At 46.5% G+C, this 16,405-nt stretch overlaps 1 protein-coding gene across 1 annotated transcript in view; it reads left to right on the top strand.

The window, feature by feature from the left end:
* Positions 1 to 16,405, top strand: part of LOC134933180 (solute carrier family 22 member 4-like) — a 265,361-nt gene that overhangs the window by 125,786 nt on the left and 123,170 nt on the right. Inside the window, exons 4-5 of the mRNA XM_063928193.1 lie at positions 2,667 to 2,838; positions 14,052 to 14,178. Coding sequence (XP_063784263.1) covers positions 2,667 to 2,838; positions 14,052 to 14,178 — 299 coding nt within the window. The remainder of the gene's footprint in view (positions 1 to 2,666; positions 2,839 to 14,051; positions 14,179 to 16,405) is intronic.

Below are 16,405 nucleotides of genomic sequence, written 5' to 3' on the forward strand. Positions count from 1 at the left end.
AATTTGCGGACGGGCTGTCAGTATCCAGAATGCTGGAGGGGGGGGCGAGTGCTAAGAGTCCCCTTGCAGGCTTGGTGGTTCGCTGCGCTCGCCACACAATCTATTCCCACTCTATGGGTGTCGTGGACACCGACGAGTGGGAATAGCCTTGGTGTGCCGGGATTCCAACTGTTGGCATTGTTGGCTGTCAGGATTTCGGCGTTGGTATCCTGAACACCGGGATCCGACAGCCGGCATTTTAACCGCAACCCATTTGTACATGCGTACATCTCTGCATATGGATGAATTTATTGATATGCTCGCAATACTGGAGCAACGGACTCCGATCACGTGACTGATCTGTGACCATGTGATCAACATTTGATTGGTCACAATATGTGTCCATCTTAAATAAATGAAAGAGAGGCTTGATACTCAGGCATAACAAGATATTGTAATACTACCTACTTCCTGGATTAATGACCATGTGACCATATTAAGAATACTAAATGTTGGTGAATTTATACTTTCTGAACCTCGTTTTTTTGATTGCTTATTAGGACTATTCTTCTGGCTGTCAACATTTGAATTCTGTTAGGTTAGTTTTTTAATTTGAACAATATTTGTACTGTTTGATCTGTACACACCTGTGGGGTATTGTGATCAAACACTGCTATATAAAGGGCTTTTTGGCACACTGCTTTTATACCTTGAAAAAGCTGCTCTAGCAGTGAAACCGGTTGGTGACAAGTCTGGGACTTTTAAATCTTTGACAAAAAGCCTGCTGTCCAGTGATTGGGAATTGCGGTCCTATTGGGACACTTTCTGACAAGCCATTGTGAAAGACCTTGCCACGGTCCACCCTGTAGCAGAGTACCATCATGGAAAAATATAGCCAGTAAGAGGATCTCCATTACTACACAGGAGTGCTAACCTATTGGAGGACTCAAATGGAACTGGTAATCTCTAGCTTAATACATCTCCCTAGGAAGCAGGCCTTCATATGAATTCTCCCAGCTAAACAGATCAGTATTTACTGAAATATTTATTTTTTAGCAGTGTTGCTCCTTGCCCCACATTTATTGGTGTTTTTTTTTATATTTTTATTTTTATTTTTCCTGTTACAACAGTATATTTATATATAATCTCTAAATGTATGTCATATATATGACTAGCACTATTTATGTGTAATAAACATTGAATGTTTTTATCTTTAGCGCTGAATTATTTTTATTCTTGTTCTATTGCAAGGGTGTGACTAGCCCTTTATATTCAGCAGCTTGAAGTCTTACAGCACTTGTCAGCGCCAATTCTACCTTGGTAGTTTTTGCCTCATTATATTTTATATATACATTTTTCCTACTGGTATAATTTTTAGTTGGGTATAGAAGAGGAATACTTATGATTACAAATATGTAATATGTTTTTTTTTTAAATCTATATGAAACCGTTAAATCCTAAATTCCCATTTAAAAATCCCACCTCTCTTTATTTATTAGCTATCTACCAATTTACATTTCCAAAGGCTACCTGTACTATAAAACCTCTAAAAACTATAACAATATCCCAAGCTTTTATTATGAAGTTTCAGAAATGTGAGTTGGCTTAAAAATGACATACAGGAATTGACCAATGGAAACACATGGGTAAGACGATCTGCCACTAGACAGGAGACTGGTGGCTTGTAGAGGGTCTATCACTGGATGGTCTGCAAATACCTGTACCATGCTGTGATAATGCCAATTTTACTCCCAATTCCTAATTCTTTTAATGACTTTGCAGTGGAGATCAACATGGTGTCCAGCTACAGAGGAAGGTCAGGGTTTAGTACATAGTTGTCGTAATGGGTATTCCACCTGCACATTTTCTCAAGCAAATACTTTCAAGTAATCCTCATTTAGTTTCCCCTGCAATGTAGTTAATTTGTTCTCCTGAACTTCATTTGCTTATACAGGTTGAGTATCCCATATCCAAATATTCCGAAATAAGTTATTACAAATATTGTATTAAATGACCTTCAGGCTGTGTGTATAAGGTGTATATGAAACATAAATGAATTGTGTGACTGTAGACACACTTTGTTTAATGCACAAAGTTATAAAAAATATTGGCTAAAATGACCTTCAGGCTGTGTGTATAAGGTGTATATGAAACATAAATGTATTTTGTGCTTAGACTTAGGTCCCAACACCATGATATCTCATTATGGTATGCAATTATTCCAAAATACGGAAAAATCCCATATCCAAAATACATCTGGTCCCAAGCATTTTGGATAAGGGATACTCAACCTGTATAGTCAAACTAAATTAACTACTTATTAAACATGAAATTAACTATTTATTAAACAACTCGGCCTAATTAAACCGGTCATATTGGATAGTTTGCATATATGCAGAGCATTAGTATAATAAAAAAAAGCAAACAAATGGCATCTATATATTATAGTATGTTACAGTCTATAGTAATCTCCTAAAATAATTTTGTGGCTCTACAGTGGCACCTCTTGGCCACAAATGGTAATACAAGAGTATGCAGAACACTAGTTGTAACTGTGAACCCACCGTTGTGCAATGGTCCCTTTACACCATGGTAAAGGGACAAATTATTAAATGATACTCCTCTACTAGTGAAGGGAGGGTGTTTTATAACTTTGTTTGCTTAAATGTTATTAATGTTTTCAACAGGATCTGAAATCCTTGGCAAGTCTGCTCGAATCATCTTCTCAACATTAGGCATTTGTATATTTTTTGCTATTGGCTATATGATTCTGCCTCTCTTTGCATTTTTTCTCCGAGACTGGAGGACACTTCTACTAGCCCTAACTGTGCCCGGATTGCTGTGTATCCCTTTGTGGTGGTGAGTTTATGGATTGGGTATGGAATGTGATTTGCATGACGGACAATCTCTTCTCTCTTATCGCTTATTTTTCCTTTCCCGTCTACCTGTGAGTTTATCTTTTACATGAACTCAATCCAGCTTATGCATGCCCAGCTACTCCATATGTCAATACACTGATAGATGTATTGCAGTGACAAGAGCTTCAATCTATACCGGGCAGCTTTTAGCATTTAAAATTGGCTGAGTCGCTGTATTATACTCTTGATATAGAGCTTATGCTCACATTATTGTATGTATAGCTGGTATTCTAACACACAAGAGACAAACACAGGGCCGTGGGGGGTAGTTTCTGTGCTACACTGTTGTGTCTAACAAACCTCATTTCTCTATCGTCCTAGTGGATGCTGGGGTTCCTGAAAGGACCATGGGGAATAGCGGCTCCGCAGGAGACAGGGCACAAAAAGTAAAGCTTTAGGATCAGGTGGTGTGCACTGGCTCCTCCCCCTATGACCCTCCTCCAAGCCAGTTAGATTTTGTGCCCGGCCGAGAAGGGTGCAATCTAGGTGGCTCTCCTAAAGAGCTGCTTAGGAAAGTTTAGCTTAGGTTTTTTATTTTACAGTGAGTCCTGCTGGCAACAGGATCACTGCAATGAGGGACTTAGGGGAGAAGAAGTGAACTCACCTGCGTGCAGGATGGATTGGCTTCTTGGCTACTGGACATCAGCTCCAGAGGGACGATCACAGGTACAGCCTGGATGGTCACCGGAGCCTTGCCGCCGGCCCCCTTGCAGATGCTGAAGTAAGAAGAGGTCCAGAATCGGCGGCAGAAGACTCCTCAGTCTTCTAAAGGTAGCGCACAGCACTGCAGCTGTGCGCCATTTTCCTCTCAGCACACTTCACACGGCAGTCACTGAGGGTGCAGGGCGCTGGGAGGGGGGCGCCCTGGGAGGCAAATGAATACCTATTTTGGCTAAAAATACCTCACATATAGCCTCCGGAGGCTATATGGAGATATTTAACCCCTGCCAGAATCCGTTAAGAGCGGGAGACGAGGCCGCCGAAAAAGGGGCGGGGCCTATCTCCTCAGCACACAGCGCCATTTTCCCTCACAGAAAGGCTGGAGGGAAGGCTCCCAGGCTCTCCCCTGCACTGCACTACAGAAACAGGGTTAAAACAGAGAGGGGGGGCACTAATTTGGCGATATGCTTATATATATATTAAGATGCTATAAGGGAAAACACTTATATAAGGTTGTCCCTATATAATTATAGCGTTTTTGGTGTGTGCTGGCAAACTCTCCCTCTGTCTCTCCAAAGGGCTAGTGGGTCCTGTCCTCTATCAGAGCATTCCCTGTGTGTGTGCTGTGTGTCGGTACGTGTGTGTCGACAGGTAGGAGGACGATGTTGGTGAGGAGGCGGAGCAATTGCCTGTAATGGTGATGTCACTCTCTAGGGAGTCGACACCGGAATGGATGGCTTATTTAGGAAATTACGTGATAATGTCAACACGCTGCAAGGTCGGTTGACGACATGAGACGGCCGACAAACAATTAGTACGGTCCAGACGTCTCAAAAACACCGTCAAGGGTTTTAAAACGCCCGTTTACTTTAGTCGGTCGACACAGACACAGACAGGGACACTGAATCCAGTGTCGACGGTGAATAAACAAACGTATTCCTTATTAGGGCCACACGTTAAAGGCAATGAAGGAGGTGTTACGTATTTCTGATACTACAAGTACCACAAAAGAGGGTATTATGTGGGATGTGAAAAAACTACCATAGTTTTTCCTGAATCAGATAAATTAAATAAAGTGTGTGATGATGCGTGGGTTCCCCCCGATAGAAAATTATGGGCGGTATACCCTTTCCCGCCAGAAGTTAGGGCGCGTTGGGAAACACCCCTTAAGGTGGATAAGGCGCTCACACGCTTATCAAAACAAGTGGCGGTACCGTCTATAGATAGGGCCGTCCTCAAGGACCAGCTGACAAGGCTGGAAAATATAATAAAAAGTATATACACACATACTGGTGTTATACTGCGGCCAGCGATCGCCTCAGCCTGGATGTGCAGAGCTAGGGTGGCTTGGTCGGATTCCCTGACTAAAAATATTGATACCCTTGACAGGGACAGTATTTTATTGACTATAGAGCATTTCTATATATGCGAGATGCACAGAGGGATATTTGCACTCTGGCATCATGAATAAACGCGATGTCCATAACTGCCAGAAGATGTTATGGACACGACAGTGGTCAGGTGATGCAGATTCCAAACGGCACAGTATGGCCGTATAAAGGAAGAGGACTTGTTTGGGGTCGGTCCATCGGACCTGGTGGTCACGGCAACTGCTGGAAAATCCACCGTTTTTTACCCTAAGTCACATCTCTGCAGAAAAAGACACCGTCTTTTCAGCCTCAGTCCTCTCGTCCCTATAAGATCATATCTGCCCAGGGATAGAGGAAAAGGAAGAAGACTGCAACAGGCAGCCTATTCCCAGGAACAGAAGCGTTCCACCGCGTCTGACAAGTTCTCAGCATGGCGCTGAGACCGTACAGGACCCCTGGATCCTACAAGTAGTATCCCGGGGGTACAGATGGGAATGTCGAGACGTTTCCCCTTCGCAGGCTCCTGAAGTCTGCTTTACCAAGTCTCCCTCCGACAAGGAGGTAGTATGGGAAAAAATTCACAAGCTGTGTTCCCAGCAGGTGACAATTAAATTACCCCTCCTACTACAGAAAAGGGGTATTATTCCACACTATATTGTGGTACTGAAGCCAGAAGGCTAGGTGAGACTTATTCTAAAAAATTTTTTTTGAACACTTACAAAGGTTCAAATTAAGATGAAGTCACTCAGAGCAGTGATAACGAACCAGGAAGAAGGGGACTATATAGTGTCCCGGGACATCAGGGATGCTTACCTCTATGTCCCAAATTTGCCCTTCTCACTAAGGGTACCTCAGGTTCGTGGTGCAAAACTGTCACTATCAGTTTCAGACGCTGCCGTTTGGATTGTCCACGGCACCCCGGGGTCTTTACCAAGGTAATGGCCGAATTGATGATTCTTCTTCGAAGAAAAGGCGTCTTAATTATCCCTTACTTGGACGATCTCCTGATAGGGGCATAGTCCAGGGAACAGTTGGAGGTCGGAGTAGCACTATCTCGGATACTGCTACAATCAGCACGGGTGGATTCTAAATATTCCAAAATCGCAGCTGATCCCGACGACACGTCTGCTGTGCCTAGGGATGATTCTGGACACAGTCCAGAAAAAGGTGTTTCTCCCGGAAGAGAAAGCCAGGGAGTTATCCGAGCAAGTCAGGAACCTCCTAAAAACAGTGCATCATTGCACAAGGGTCCTGGTAAAAATGGTGGCTTCCTACGAAGCAATTCCATTCGGCAGATTTCACGTAAGAACTTTTCAGTGGGATCTGCTGGACAAATGGTCCGGATCGCATCTTCAGATGCATCAGCGGATAACCCAATATCCAAGGACAAGGGTGTCTCTCCTGTGGTGGTTATAGAGTGCTCATCTTCTAGAGGGCCGCAGATTCGGCATTCAGGATTGGATGCTGGTAACCACGGAGCCCAGCCTGAGAGGCTGGGGAGCAGTCACACAAGGGAAAAATTTCCAGGGAGTGTGATCAAGTATGGAGACTTTTCTCCACATAAATATACTGGAGCTAAGGGTAAATTTATAATGCTCTAAGCTTAGCAAGACCTCTGCTTCAAGGTCAGCCGGTATTGATCCAGTGGGAAAAACATCACGGCAGTCGCCCACGTAAACAGACAGGGCGACACAAGAAGCAGGAGGGCAATGGCAGAAACTGCAAGGACTTTTCGCTGGGCGGAAAATCATGTGATAACACTGTCAGCAGTTTTTCATCCCGGGAATGGAAACTGGGAAGCAGACTTCCTCAGCACGACCTCCACCCGGGAGAGTGGAAACTTCATTGAGAAGTTTTTTCCACATGATTGTAAACCGTTGGGAAATACCAAAGGTGGACATGATGGCGTCCCGTCTGAACAAAAAACGGGACAGGTATTGCGCCAGGTCAAGGGACCCTCAGGCAATAGATGTGGACGTTCTGGTAACACCGTGGGTGTACCAGTCGGTGTATGTGTTCCCTCCTCTGTTTCTCATACCTAAGGTGCTGAGAATTATAAGACGTAGAGGAGTAAGAACTATACTCATGGCTCCGGATTGGCCAAGAAGGACTTGGTACCCGGAACTTCAAGAGATGCTTACAGAGGTCTTATGGCCTCTGCCGCTAAGAAGGGACTTGCTTCAGCAAGTACCATGTCTGTTCCAAGACTTACCGCAGCTGCGTTTGTCGGCATGGCGATGGAAAGCCGGATCCTAAGGGAAAAAAGGCATTCCGGAAGAGGTCATTCCTACCCTGGTCAAAGCCAGAAAGGAGGTGACCGCACAACATTATCACCACGTGTGGCGAAAATTTGTTGCGTGGTGTGAGGCCAGGAAGGCCCCACAAAGAAATTTCAACTCGGTCGTTTCCTGCATTTCCTGCAAACAGGAGTGTCTATGGGCCTCAAATTGGGGTCCATTAAGGTTCAAATTCGGCCCTGTAAATTTTCTTCCAGAAAGAATTGGCTTCAGTTCCTGAAGTCCAGAAGTTTGTCAAGGGAGTATTGCATATACAAACCCCTTTTTTGTGCCTCCAGTGGCACTGTGGGATCTCAACGTAGTTCTGGGATTTCTCAAATCACATTGGTTTAAAACCAGTCAAATATGTGGATTTGCAGCATCTCACATAAAAAGTGATCATGCTCTTGGCCCTGGCCTGGACCAGGCGAGTGTCAAATTGGTGGTTTTTTCTCAAAAAAGCCCATATCTGTTTGTCCATTCGGACAGGGCAGAGCTGCGGACTCGTCCCCAGTTCTCTCCCTAAGGTGGTGTCAGTGTTTCACCTGAACCAGCTTATTGTGGTGCCTTGCACCTACTAGGGACTTGGAGGACTCCAAGTTGCTAGAAGTTGTCAGGACCCTGAAAATATATTCCAGGACAGCTGGAGTCAGAAAATCTGACTCGCTGTTTATACTGTATGCACCCAACAAGTGGGGTGCGCCTGCTTCTAAGCAGTCGATTGCTCGTTGGATTTGTAACACAATTCAACTTGCACATTCTGAGGCAGGCCTGCCACAGTCTAAATCGGTTAAGGCCCATTCCACAAGGAAGGTGGGCTCATCTTGGGCGGCTGCCCGAGAGGTCTCGGCATTACAACTCTGCCGAGCAGCTACGTGGTCAGGGGAGAACACGTTTGTAAAATTCTACAAATTTGATATCCTGGCAAAAGAGGACCTGGAGTTCTCTCATTCGGTGCTGCAGAGTCATCCGCACTCTCCCGCCCGTTTGGGAGCTTTGGTATAATCCCCATGGTCCTTTCAGGAACCCCAGCATCCACTAGGACGATAGAGAAAATAAGAATTTACTTACCGATAATTCTATTTCTCGGAGTCCGTAGTGGATGCTGGGCGCCCATCCCAAGTGCGGATTATCTGCAATACTTGTACATAGTTACAAAAATCGGGTTATTATTGTTGTGAGCCATCTTTTCAGAGGCTCCGCTGTTATCATACTGTTAACTGGGTTTAGATCACAAGTTGTACGGTGTGATTGGTGTGGCTGGTATGAGTCTTACCCGGGATTCAAAATTCCTCCCTTATTGTGTACGCTCGTCCGGGCACAGTACCTAACTGGCTTGGAGGAGGGTCATAGGGGGAGGAGCCAGTGCACACCACCTGATCCTAAAGCTTTACTTTTTGTGCCCTGTCTCCTGCGGAGCCGCTATTCCCCATGGTCCTTTCAGGAACCCCAGCATCCACTACGGACTCCGAGAAATAGAATTATCGGTAAGTAAATTCTTATTAAAATACCTTTACCAGGTTCTCCATTTTTAAAGGGTTCCTAAAATTTCAAATTGCCACTTTCAGACAGATGATATGAGGTTGAAATGCAATGTTTAGTGTCACCCTCTGATTCTATTGGGACTGTTAAAATGTAATGTTTAAATATTATCTCCCCACTCTATTATGGACACTTAAAGCTACCACACACTTATTTAAGTCACTGTGGTTCCTCTTTAACTGTAATACATTCTACACCTTTGACATTTTTAAGCAAGTTTCATTTTGGCCATTTCTAAAAAGTACAATCCTCAAGAAAAGCTGTGCACCAATGATCTACTTTTTGCCTCACCTATAATATACTACCACTATACCATCACTGCTCAATCCAGCTCCTGCCATCAGACGCAAATTCTCATACTTACAGACTCATGCTTAAATAAAGAAAGCCACTCAGCACTCCCTCCCCCCAATAGTCCCAGATTTTCAACCTTGATAAGTTGCTATATTGTATATAATGGGGTATATGCAATTGCGGTTGAATTCCCGAAATTGTCGAATTTCGGGTCATTTTCGACCCAAAAAAAAAATCGCCTATGCAATTCAGTGCTTTCCGACCAAAAAACGGACTTTCAAAATTCGACTTTTTGAAATTCGAATTTTTGCAAATTCGACTTTTCTGCAATGATACAAGTGCTGCAATTCGACCAAAGCATATTCAATTCAAGTTTGGAAATTCGACAGCAGTGCTTTTAGACAGCAAATTCGTCATTTTCAATCCGCCACACTTTGGAGGGTGAAAACAAATAAAAAAATTTTAAACATGTTTTTTTTTTGTGGAATAGCAGATCTATTTATATTAGAAGGGATTAGGTACTTTTTTTTTTTTTTTTTTTTTGGGAGGCACAAATATTATTTATATATTTTTTAAAATATTATTTTTTTTTATATTTTTTTTTTATGCTGGAACGGTGAAATCATAAAAAAAAATGGCGTGGGGTCCCCCCTCCAAAGCATAACCAGCCTCGGGCTCTTCGAGCTGGTCCTGGTTCTAAAAATGCGGGGGGGAAATTGACAGGGGATCCCCCGTATTTTTAAAACCAGCACCGGGCTCTGCGCCTGGTGCTGGTGCCAAAAATACGGGGGACAAAAAGAGTAGGGGTCCCCCGTATTTTTAACACCAGCATCGGGCTCCACTAGCTGGACAGATAATGCCACAGCCGGGGGTCACTTTTATGCCGTGCCCTGCGGCCGTGGCATTAAATATCCAACTAGTCACCCCTGGCCGGGGTACCCTGGGGGAGTGGGGACCCCTTCAATCAAGGGGTCCCCCCCCCCAGCCACCCAAGGGCCAGGGGTGAAGCCCGAGGCTGTCCCCCCCCATCCAATGGGCTGCGGATGGGGGGGCTGATAGCCTTTTGTGATAATAAAAAGATATTGTTTTTTCCAGTAGTACTACAAGTCCCAGCAAGCCTCCCCCGCAAGCTGGTACTTGGAGAACCACAAGTACCAGCATGCGTGAGAAAAACGGGCCCGCTGGTACCTGTAGTACTACTGGGAAAAAAATACCCAAATAAAAACAGGACACACACACCGTCGACAGTAAAACTTTATTTCATACGTCGACACACACATACTTACCTATGTTCACACGCCGACATCGGTCCTCTTCTCCATGTAGAATCCACGGATACCTGAAAAGAAAAGATCAATATACTCACCTCAGCCATGGTCCAGAGATAAATCCACGTACTTGGCAAAAAAACAAACCGAACACCCGCTCCATGCCGGACTGAAAGGGGTCCCATGCTGACACATGGGACACCTTTCCACGAAGGAGACCTGTCAGTGACAGCTGTCACAGAAAGGTCTCTAAGCCAATCAGGAAGCGCAACTTCGTTGCGCTCACCTGATTGGCTGTGCGATGTCTGTACTGTGACAGCACATCGCAAAGCCGCTCCATTACTTTCAATGGTGGGAACTTAGCGGCTAGCGGTAAGGTCACCCGCCGGTCAGCGGCTGACCGGCGGGTGACCCCACCGCTACCCGCAAAGTTCCCACCATTGAAAGTAATGGAGCGGCTTTGCGATGTGCTGTCACAGTACAGACAGCGCACAGCCAATCAGGTGAGCGCCACGGAAGTAGCGCTTCCTGATTGGCTGAAGGGACTTCAGTGACAGGAGTCACGTGATGTCCCGGCATTCGGGAGAAAGGGGTCTGATGTGAATGCATTGGACCCCTTTCTAGTCCGGTATGGAGCGGGTATTTGCGTTTTCTTTTTTTTTTTTACAAGTACGTGGATTTATCTCTCTGGACGTGGATTTATCTCTGGACGCTGGAAGGTGAGTATCATTTTTTCACAGGTACCCTCGGATCGTCGGAGACCGTGGCAGTCGGCGTGTCAACATAGGTAAGTATGTATGTGTCGGTAGTGTGTAATAAAGTTTTACTATCAAGGTGTCTGTTGTCCTGTTTTTATTTGGGTATTTTTTTCCCAGTAGTACTACAGGTACCAGCGGGCCCGTTTTTCTCCCGCATGCTGGTACTTGTGGTTCTCCAAGTACCAGCTTGCGGGGGAGGCTTGCTGGGACTTGTAGTACTAATGGAAAAAACAATATTCTTTTTATTATCACAAAAGGCTATCAGCCCCCCCATCCGCAGCCCATTGGATGGGGGGGGACAGCCTCGGGCTTCACCCCTGGCCCTTGGGTGGCTGGGGGGGGGGACTCCTTGATTGTAGGGGTCCCCACTCCCCCAGGGTACCCCGGCCAGGGGTGACTAGTTGGATATTTAATGCCACGGCCGCAGGGCACGGCATAAAAGTGACCCCCGGCTGTGGCATTATCTGTCCAGCTAGTGGAGCCCGATGCTGGTGTTAAAAATACGGGGGACCCCTACTCTTTTTGTCCCCCGTATTTTTGGCACCAGCACCAGGCGCAGAGCCCGGTGCTGGTTTTAAAAATACGGGGGATCCCTGGCCAATTTTTCCCCGGATTTTTAGAACCAGGACCAGCTCGATGAGCCCGAGGCTGGTTATGCTTTGGAGGGGGGACCCCACGCCATTTTTTTTTTCGTGTTTTTCCCGTTTTTTAAAATCGCGGCAAAATCCGCCAAATCGGCCGATTTTCGCCCGCGACTCTGGCGAATCCGTTTTTCATTGAATATGGTGAATTCCGGAAGCCACCTTCCGGAATTCACCTGGCGAATTTAGTCGGAAAAAAAAACGGCGAAAAATTGCCGCAATTCGCCGTGAATTGCATATACCCCATAATGTGGTATTCATGGTGGCAGGGAGGGCAGTTTCTAGTCATTATGGCACCCAGTGCAAACAGTAAAAATGCCCCTCCCGCCCCCCAATGTTTTAAACCCGTAGCATCCCGAGAAACATTTGTGCATGGCGAAAAAAAAGCCTGTGGCCTCACTGCAATGTACACTCCTTTGCATAAAAGACTGATAGGTAAATGTATTATAGCAGCACGCTGAGGCGAAGCAGTTAGGCCCAGCCGGCTTCTCTGCATATACGCGGGATCTCGCTACTCACACAAGATCCCCAGAGCTGTCTGGACTCGGCACCTGCCACATCTAGGGACAGCTCTGTCCCTGCTGTGGCCTACGGAGATAGTCACATGCAGCTGTCGAAACGTTCATACAGTGGCTGCGCCGATATGGCCAGGGGCGCACCCCTGTCACGGTGCACTCTCCGCAGCCATCATACTTGGGGGAGAAGCAGTATAGGGCACATAACGTGTGCTGATACCGCTTCTCCCCCATACCGCAGGGTCATACATTTACCCCTACTTTATATCGCAGGTACACCCTGCACCCCCAGACATTGGCCACCACAAAACAAAAGACACACATTGGTCCCCACAGAAAAAAAAACCAAAACACTCACCCATATAGGAAAAAAATATATAAACACATTGGCCCGCAAAGTAGAAAAATAAATATAGCACTATTCACCTGCCCCCCCTGTACATACACCCCCGCCCTTCCCCTAGAGTTAGTTATGCCTCTTATCCGTCTAGGCGAGATTGAGGCCTCTATGCATATAGAATGGCCCACACACACAGTGGCTACAGTCTCTGCGCAGCCCAGGACTTGCTTATCCAGTGCGATAGAATCCTGCTGATCGGGGCCGGAGCTGATGTCAGACACCCTAGCTGAAAACGCTTGAGCCTGCCTGCATTTTTCCCGAACACTCCCTGAAAACGGTCAGTTGCTACCCACACATGGCCTCTTCCTGTCAGTCACCTTTGCGAACGCCCATGCGAATGGATCCTTCACACCATCCCGTCGCAGACCGGCGAAGGCCGTTGTAGCCGTCCAATGCGCCGGCGCATTGTGGTGCATACGCAGTTCGGATCTGATCGCCCGCTGTGCGAAAACTCACAGCAGTGATCAGATCTAAATTAGGCCCTATGGCAGGGTTTCCCAAACCCGGTCTTCATGACCCACTCACTGTCCAAGTACTAAGGATTTCCATGCATGAGTACAGGTGACTTAATTACAGTACCTCAGTCCGTTTGATTTAACAATCTGTGCTGAAGCCTAATGCCGAGAAGTGCCCGCCTCCATGAGAGACGTGGCTGTGTTGTGTAATCAGGTGTCTCTCCCGCTATCTCCTACTCCCTCCCCCCCCCCCTCTCTCTCCCTCCCTCCCTTTACCCCGCTCTCCCTAACGCTCTCCATTCTCTTGCTCCTCTCTCCCTAACACTCTCTCTTGCTCCTCTCTCTATCTCTCTCCCTAACACTATCTCCTCTTGCTCCTCTCTCTCTAACACTCTTGCTCTCCCTAACACTCTCTGTCCTCTTGCTCCTCTCTCTCGGACACCCTCTTTATTTCTCTCTCACTCTCTCTCACCTGCTCCCCTAAGGGGAATTGGAGTGGCATGGGATGCAGGGTCGAGACGGGGGGACCAGGAGATATTTGTGTACTTGGCCACAATATTTCTGTTGCCGGCCCTGCCTGCTCCCCGGAGGTCTTGCGGCCAGCCTCACCTACATGCTGCAGTCCCAGGCTCCTCCTTTCTCCATCGCAGCGCCTCTGTCAGTGGGATTCCTAGTCTCCATGTCCATGGTTCTGCCTCCTTTTCGTCCCCAAAGTACCGTCTTCTCCACCCCTTGACTCAGACCCCAGGGGCGATAAAATGAGGATATAACTCCCCCCCCCCAACTTATAAATGTTATGACACCCCTGATCTTGTAGGATATATCAGATGTTCTGGTTGGATGTTAAGTTCTGCTAAATACACTTTAATGTCGGTGGTCCGGGTATTTAAAAGAGTGCTCTTTATAAATGAAAGTACATTATTATAGTTGAAGGACAAAAGAATTGTGCTGAATGGTTAAATGTGTTTCTTGCAGGATTATTCCAGAATCTCCACAGTGGCTTATCTCTCAGGGAAGAATAGAAGAAGCAGAGGCCATAATAAGGAAAGCAGCAAAATTTAATAAGATTTCAGCGCCGGCTGTCATTTTTAAAACTGCTGAGGTAAAATATTGTCGGTGCAGTACCACATCAGTGTGCATAGTGCAACATGCGTGATTTCACTTTACACATACTAGAAAATTAACACATGCATATACACTTTTGCATTATTTAGACCACCTGGTTGGCATAGTGGTTAGTATGACTTGCTTGCCAATTTCTGGTCATGGCCAGTCTGTGTACAGTTTGTATGTCTCCCAGTGCTTGCATGGGTTTCCTCTGGGTCCTCTGGATTATTCCCACACTCAAAAATTATACTGGTAGGTTAGTTGGCTGCTGACAGATAAAGTAACCCTAGTATGTGTGTTTGTTCATGTGAAAGGGAATATAGGTTGTATTCTCCACTGGGCAGGGACTGAAATATTCTCTGTGGAATATGGGTGTGCTATATACAGGTACACCACCGATTTTCCGGCAACCGATGATCCGGAACCTCTTTTAATCCGGACAATTTTGATTTGTCCGGATTAAAGGGGGTTAGGGACATCCTTTAATCCGGAACTTAATTTAATTGGGCGTAACACGCAATACGCGCAAGTGTCAGTGGGTACAGCTTCCACGGACACTGCAGGTGACACAGCAAGCATCAGTGGGGCTGTTATGGTGTCCAAGGTCACAGCAAGTACCGCACATGGGCGGAACACACAGCCTGAGCCTGATACCTGTTTTGCTTATAAACAGTTTTGCATACACTACTGTGTTTATTCATTAATTAATATTATACTGTAGCATATATTTTACTATTTATTGCTTTAGAAATGTTCTGAAGGTGCAAAATTAGTTTCCACCGTTAATCCGGCAAAATCGATAATCCGGCACGGCACTGGAACCGAGGATGCCGGAAAATCGGTGGTGTACCTGTAGATATGTAATTAAGTTAAATGCGTAGGAGGCATATGTTGTCCATTGGCAGATACAATTACACACTGATCGGGATGACTTGCAGTGAACCAGGCACATCACTGCTGATGCTGTGGAGTCTGCACCGTGACACGTGCGCGGCTCTGCATATGGAGTAAAATACGCTATTTTTGCATGTCACTTGTTTTTAGTGAATATCATCCATTCTGCTACCAATCTGCATCAATCTCAATGTCTGTTATAGTGGATTTGCGCTGAACAAAGTCCCTAGTTATCTCACTCATGTTCACCATGGTATTTATACTGTACATACATTAGCTGGCAAACACTGACCCCACCAGCTCACTCACTGCCCCCTCCCCATTCCACAGGTCACTCACTGACACCTTCACAGTACACCCTGCCCCCTCACAGCCCCTTTATAGCGCTGACTGACCTCTCTCCCGGCACACAGCGCAAACACTGGGGCTCTCTCTGCCCTCCTTACAGAACTCACTGACCCCTCACACATCACTCACTGACCCCACCAGCTCACTCACTGCCCCCTCCGCATCCCACAGGTCACTCACTGACCCCTTCACAGTCCCTTTTATAGCCCTGGCTGACCTCCCTCCCAGCTCACTCGCTGCCTCAACAGCACACTGAGCCCTTCACAACACACACACTGACCTTCTCCCTGTCCTCCATGCCGCCCCCACAGCTCACTCACTGCCCCCCCCCCTAACAGCACTGACGGTCCTGTTCACAGCATCACATACTGCCTATTCTACCAAATGCAGCGGCCAGCATTTTAGTCTTTACTGGCCATACATGGCTTTTCTCTTACGTCCTAGAGGATGCTGGGGACTCTGTAATGACCATGGGGTATAGATGGGCTCCGCAGGAGACGTGCACTCTAAGACCTTTTAATGGGCGTGAGCTGGCTCCTCCCTCTATGCCCCTCCTCCAGACCTCAGTTAGATTCTGTGCCCAGAGGAGACTGGTCACAAACTAGGGGAGCTCTACTGAGTTTCTCTAGAAAGACTTTTGTTAGGTTTTTTATTTTCAGGGAGCACTGCTGGCAACAGGCTCCCTGCTTCGTGGGACTGAGGGGAGAGAAGCAGACCTACTTTACTGATAGGATCTGCTTCTTAGGCTACTGGACACCATTAGCTCCAGAGGGTCGGAACACAGGTGTCGTCCTCGCTGTTCGTCCCAGAGCCGCGCCGCCGTCCTCCTCGCAGAGCCAGAAGATAGAAGCCGGGTGAGTATAGGAAGCAAGAAGACTTCAAAGGCGGCAGAAGACTTCAGATCTTCGTGAGGTACTGCGCAGCGGTCGCGCTGCGCGCCATTGCTCTCCCACACACAACGGCACAGCAAGGGCGCAGGG

The sequence above is a fragment of the Pseudophryne corroboree genome, chromosome 6 (assembly GCF_028390025.1).
Source record: "Pseudophryne corroboree isolate aPseCor3 chromosome 6, aPseCor3.hap2, whole genome shotgun sequence".
NCBI classification, from domain to species: Eukaryota; Metazoa; Chordata; class Amphibia; order Anura; family Myobatrachidae; genus Pseudophryne; species Pseudophryne corroboree.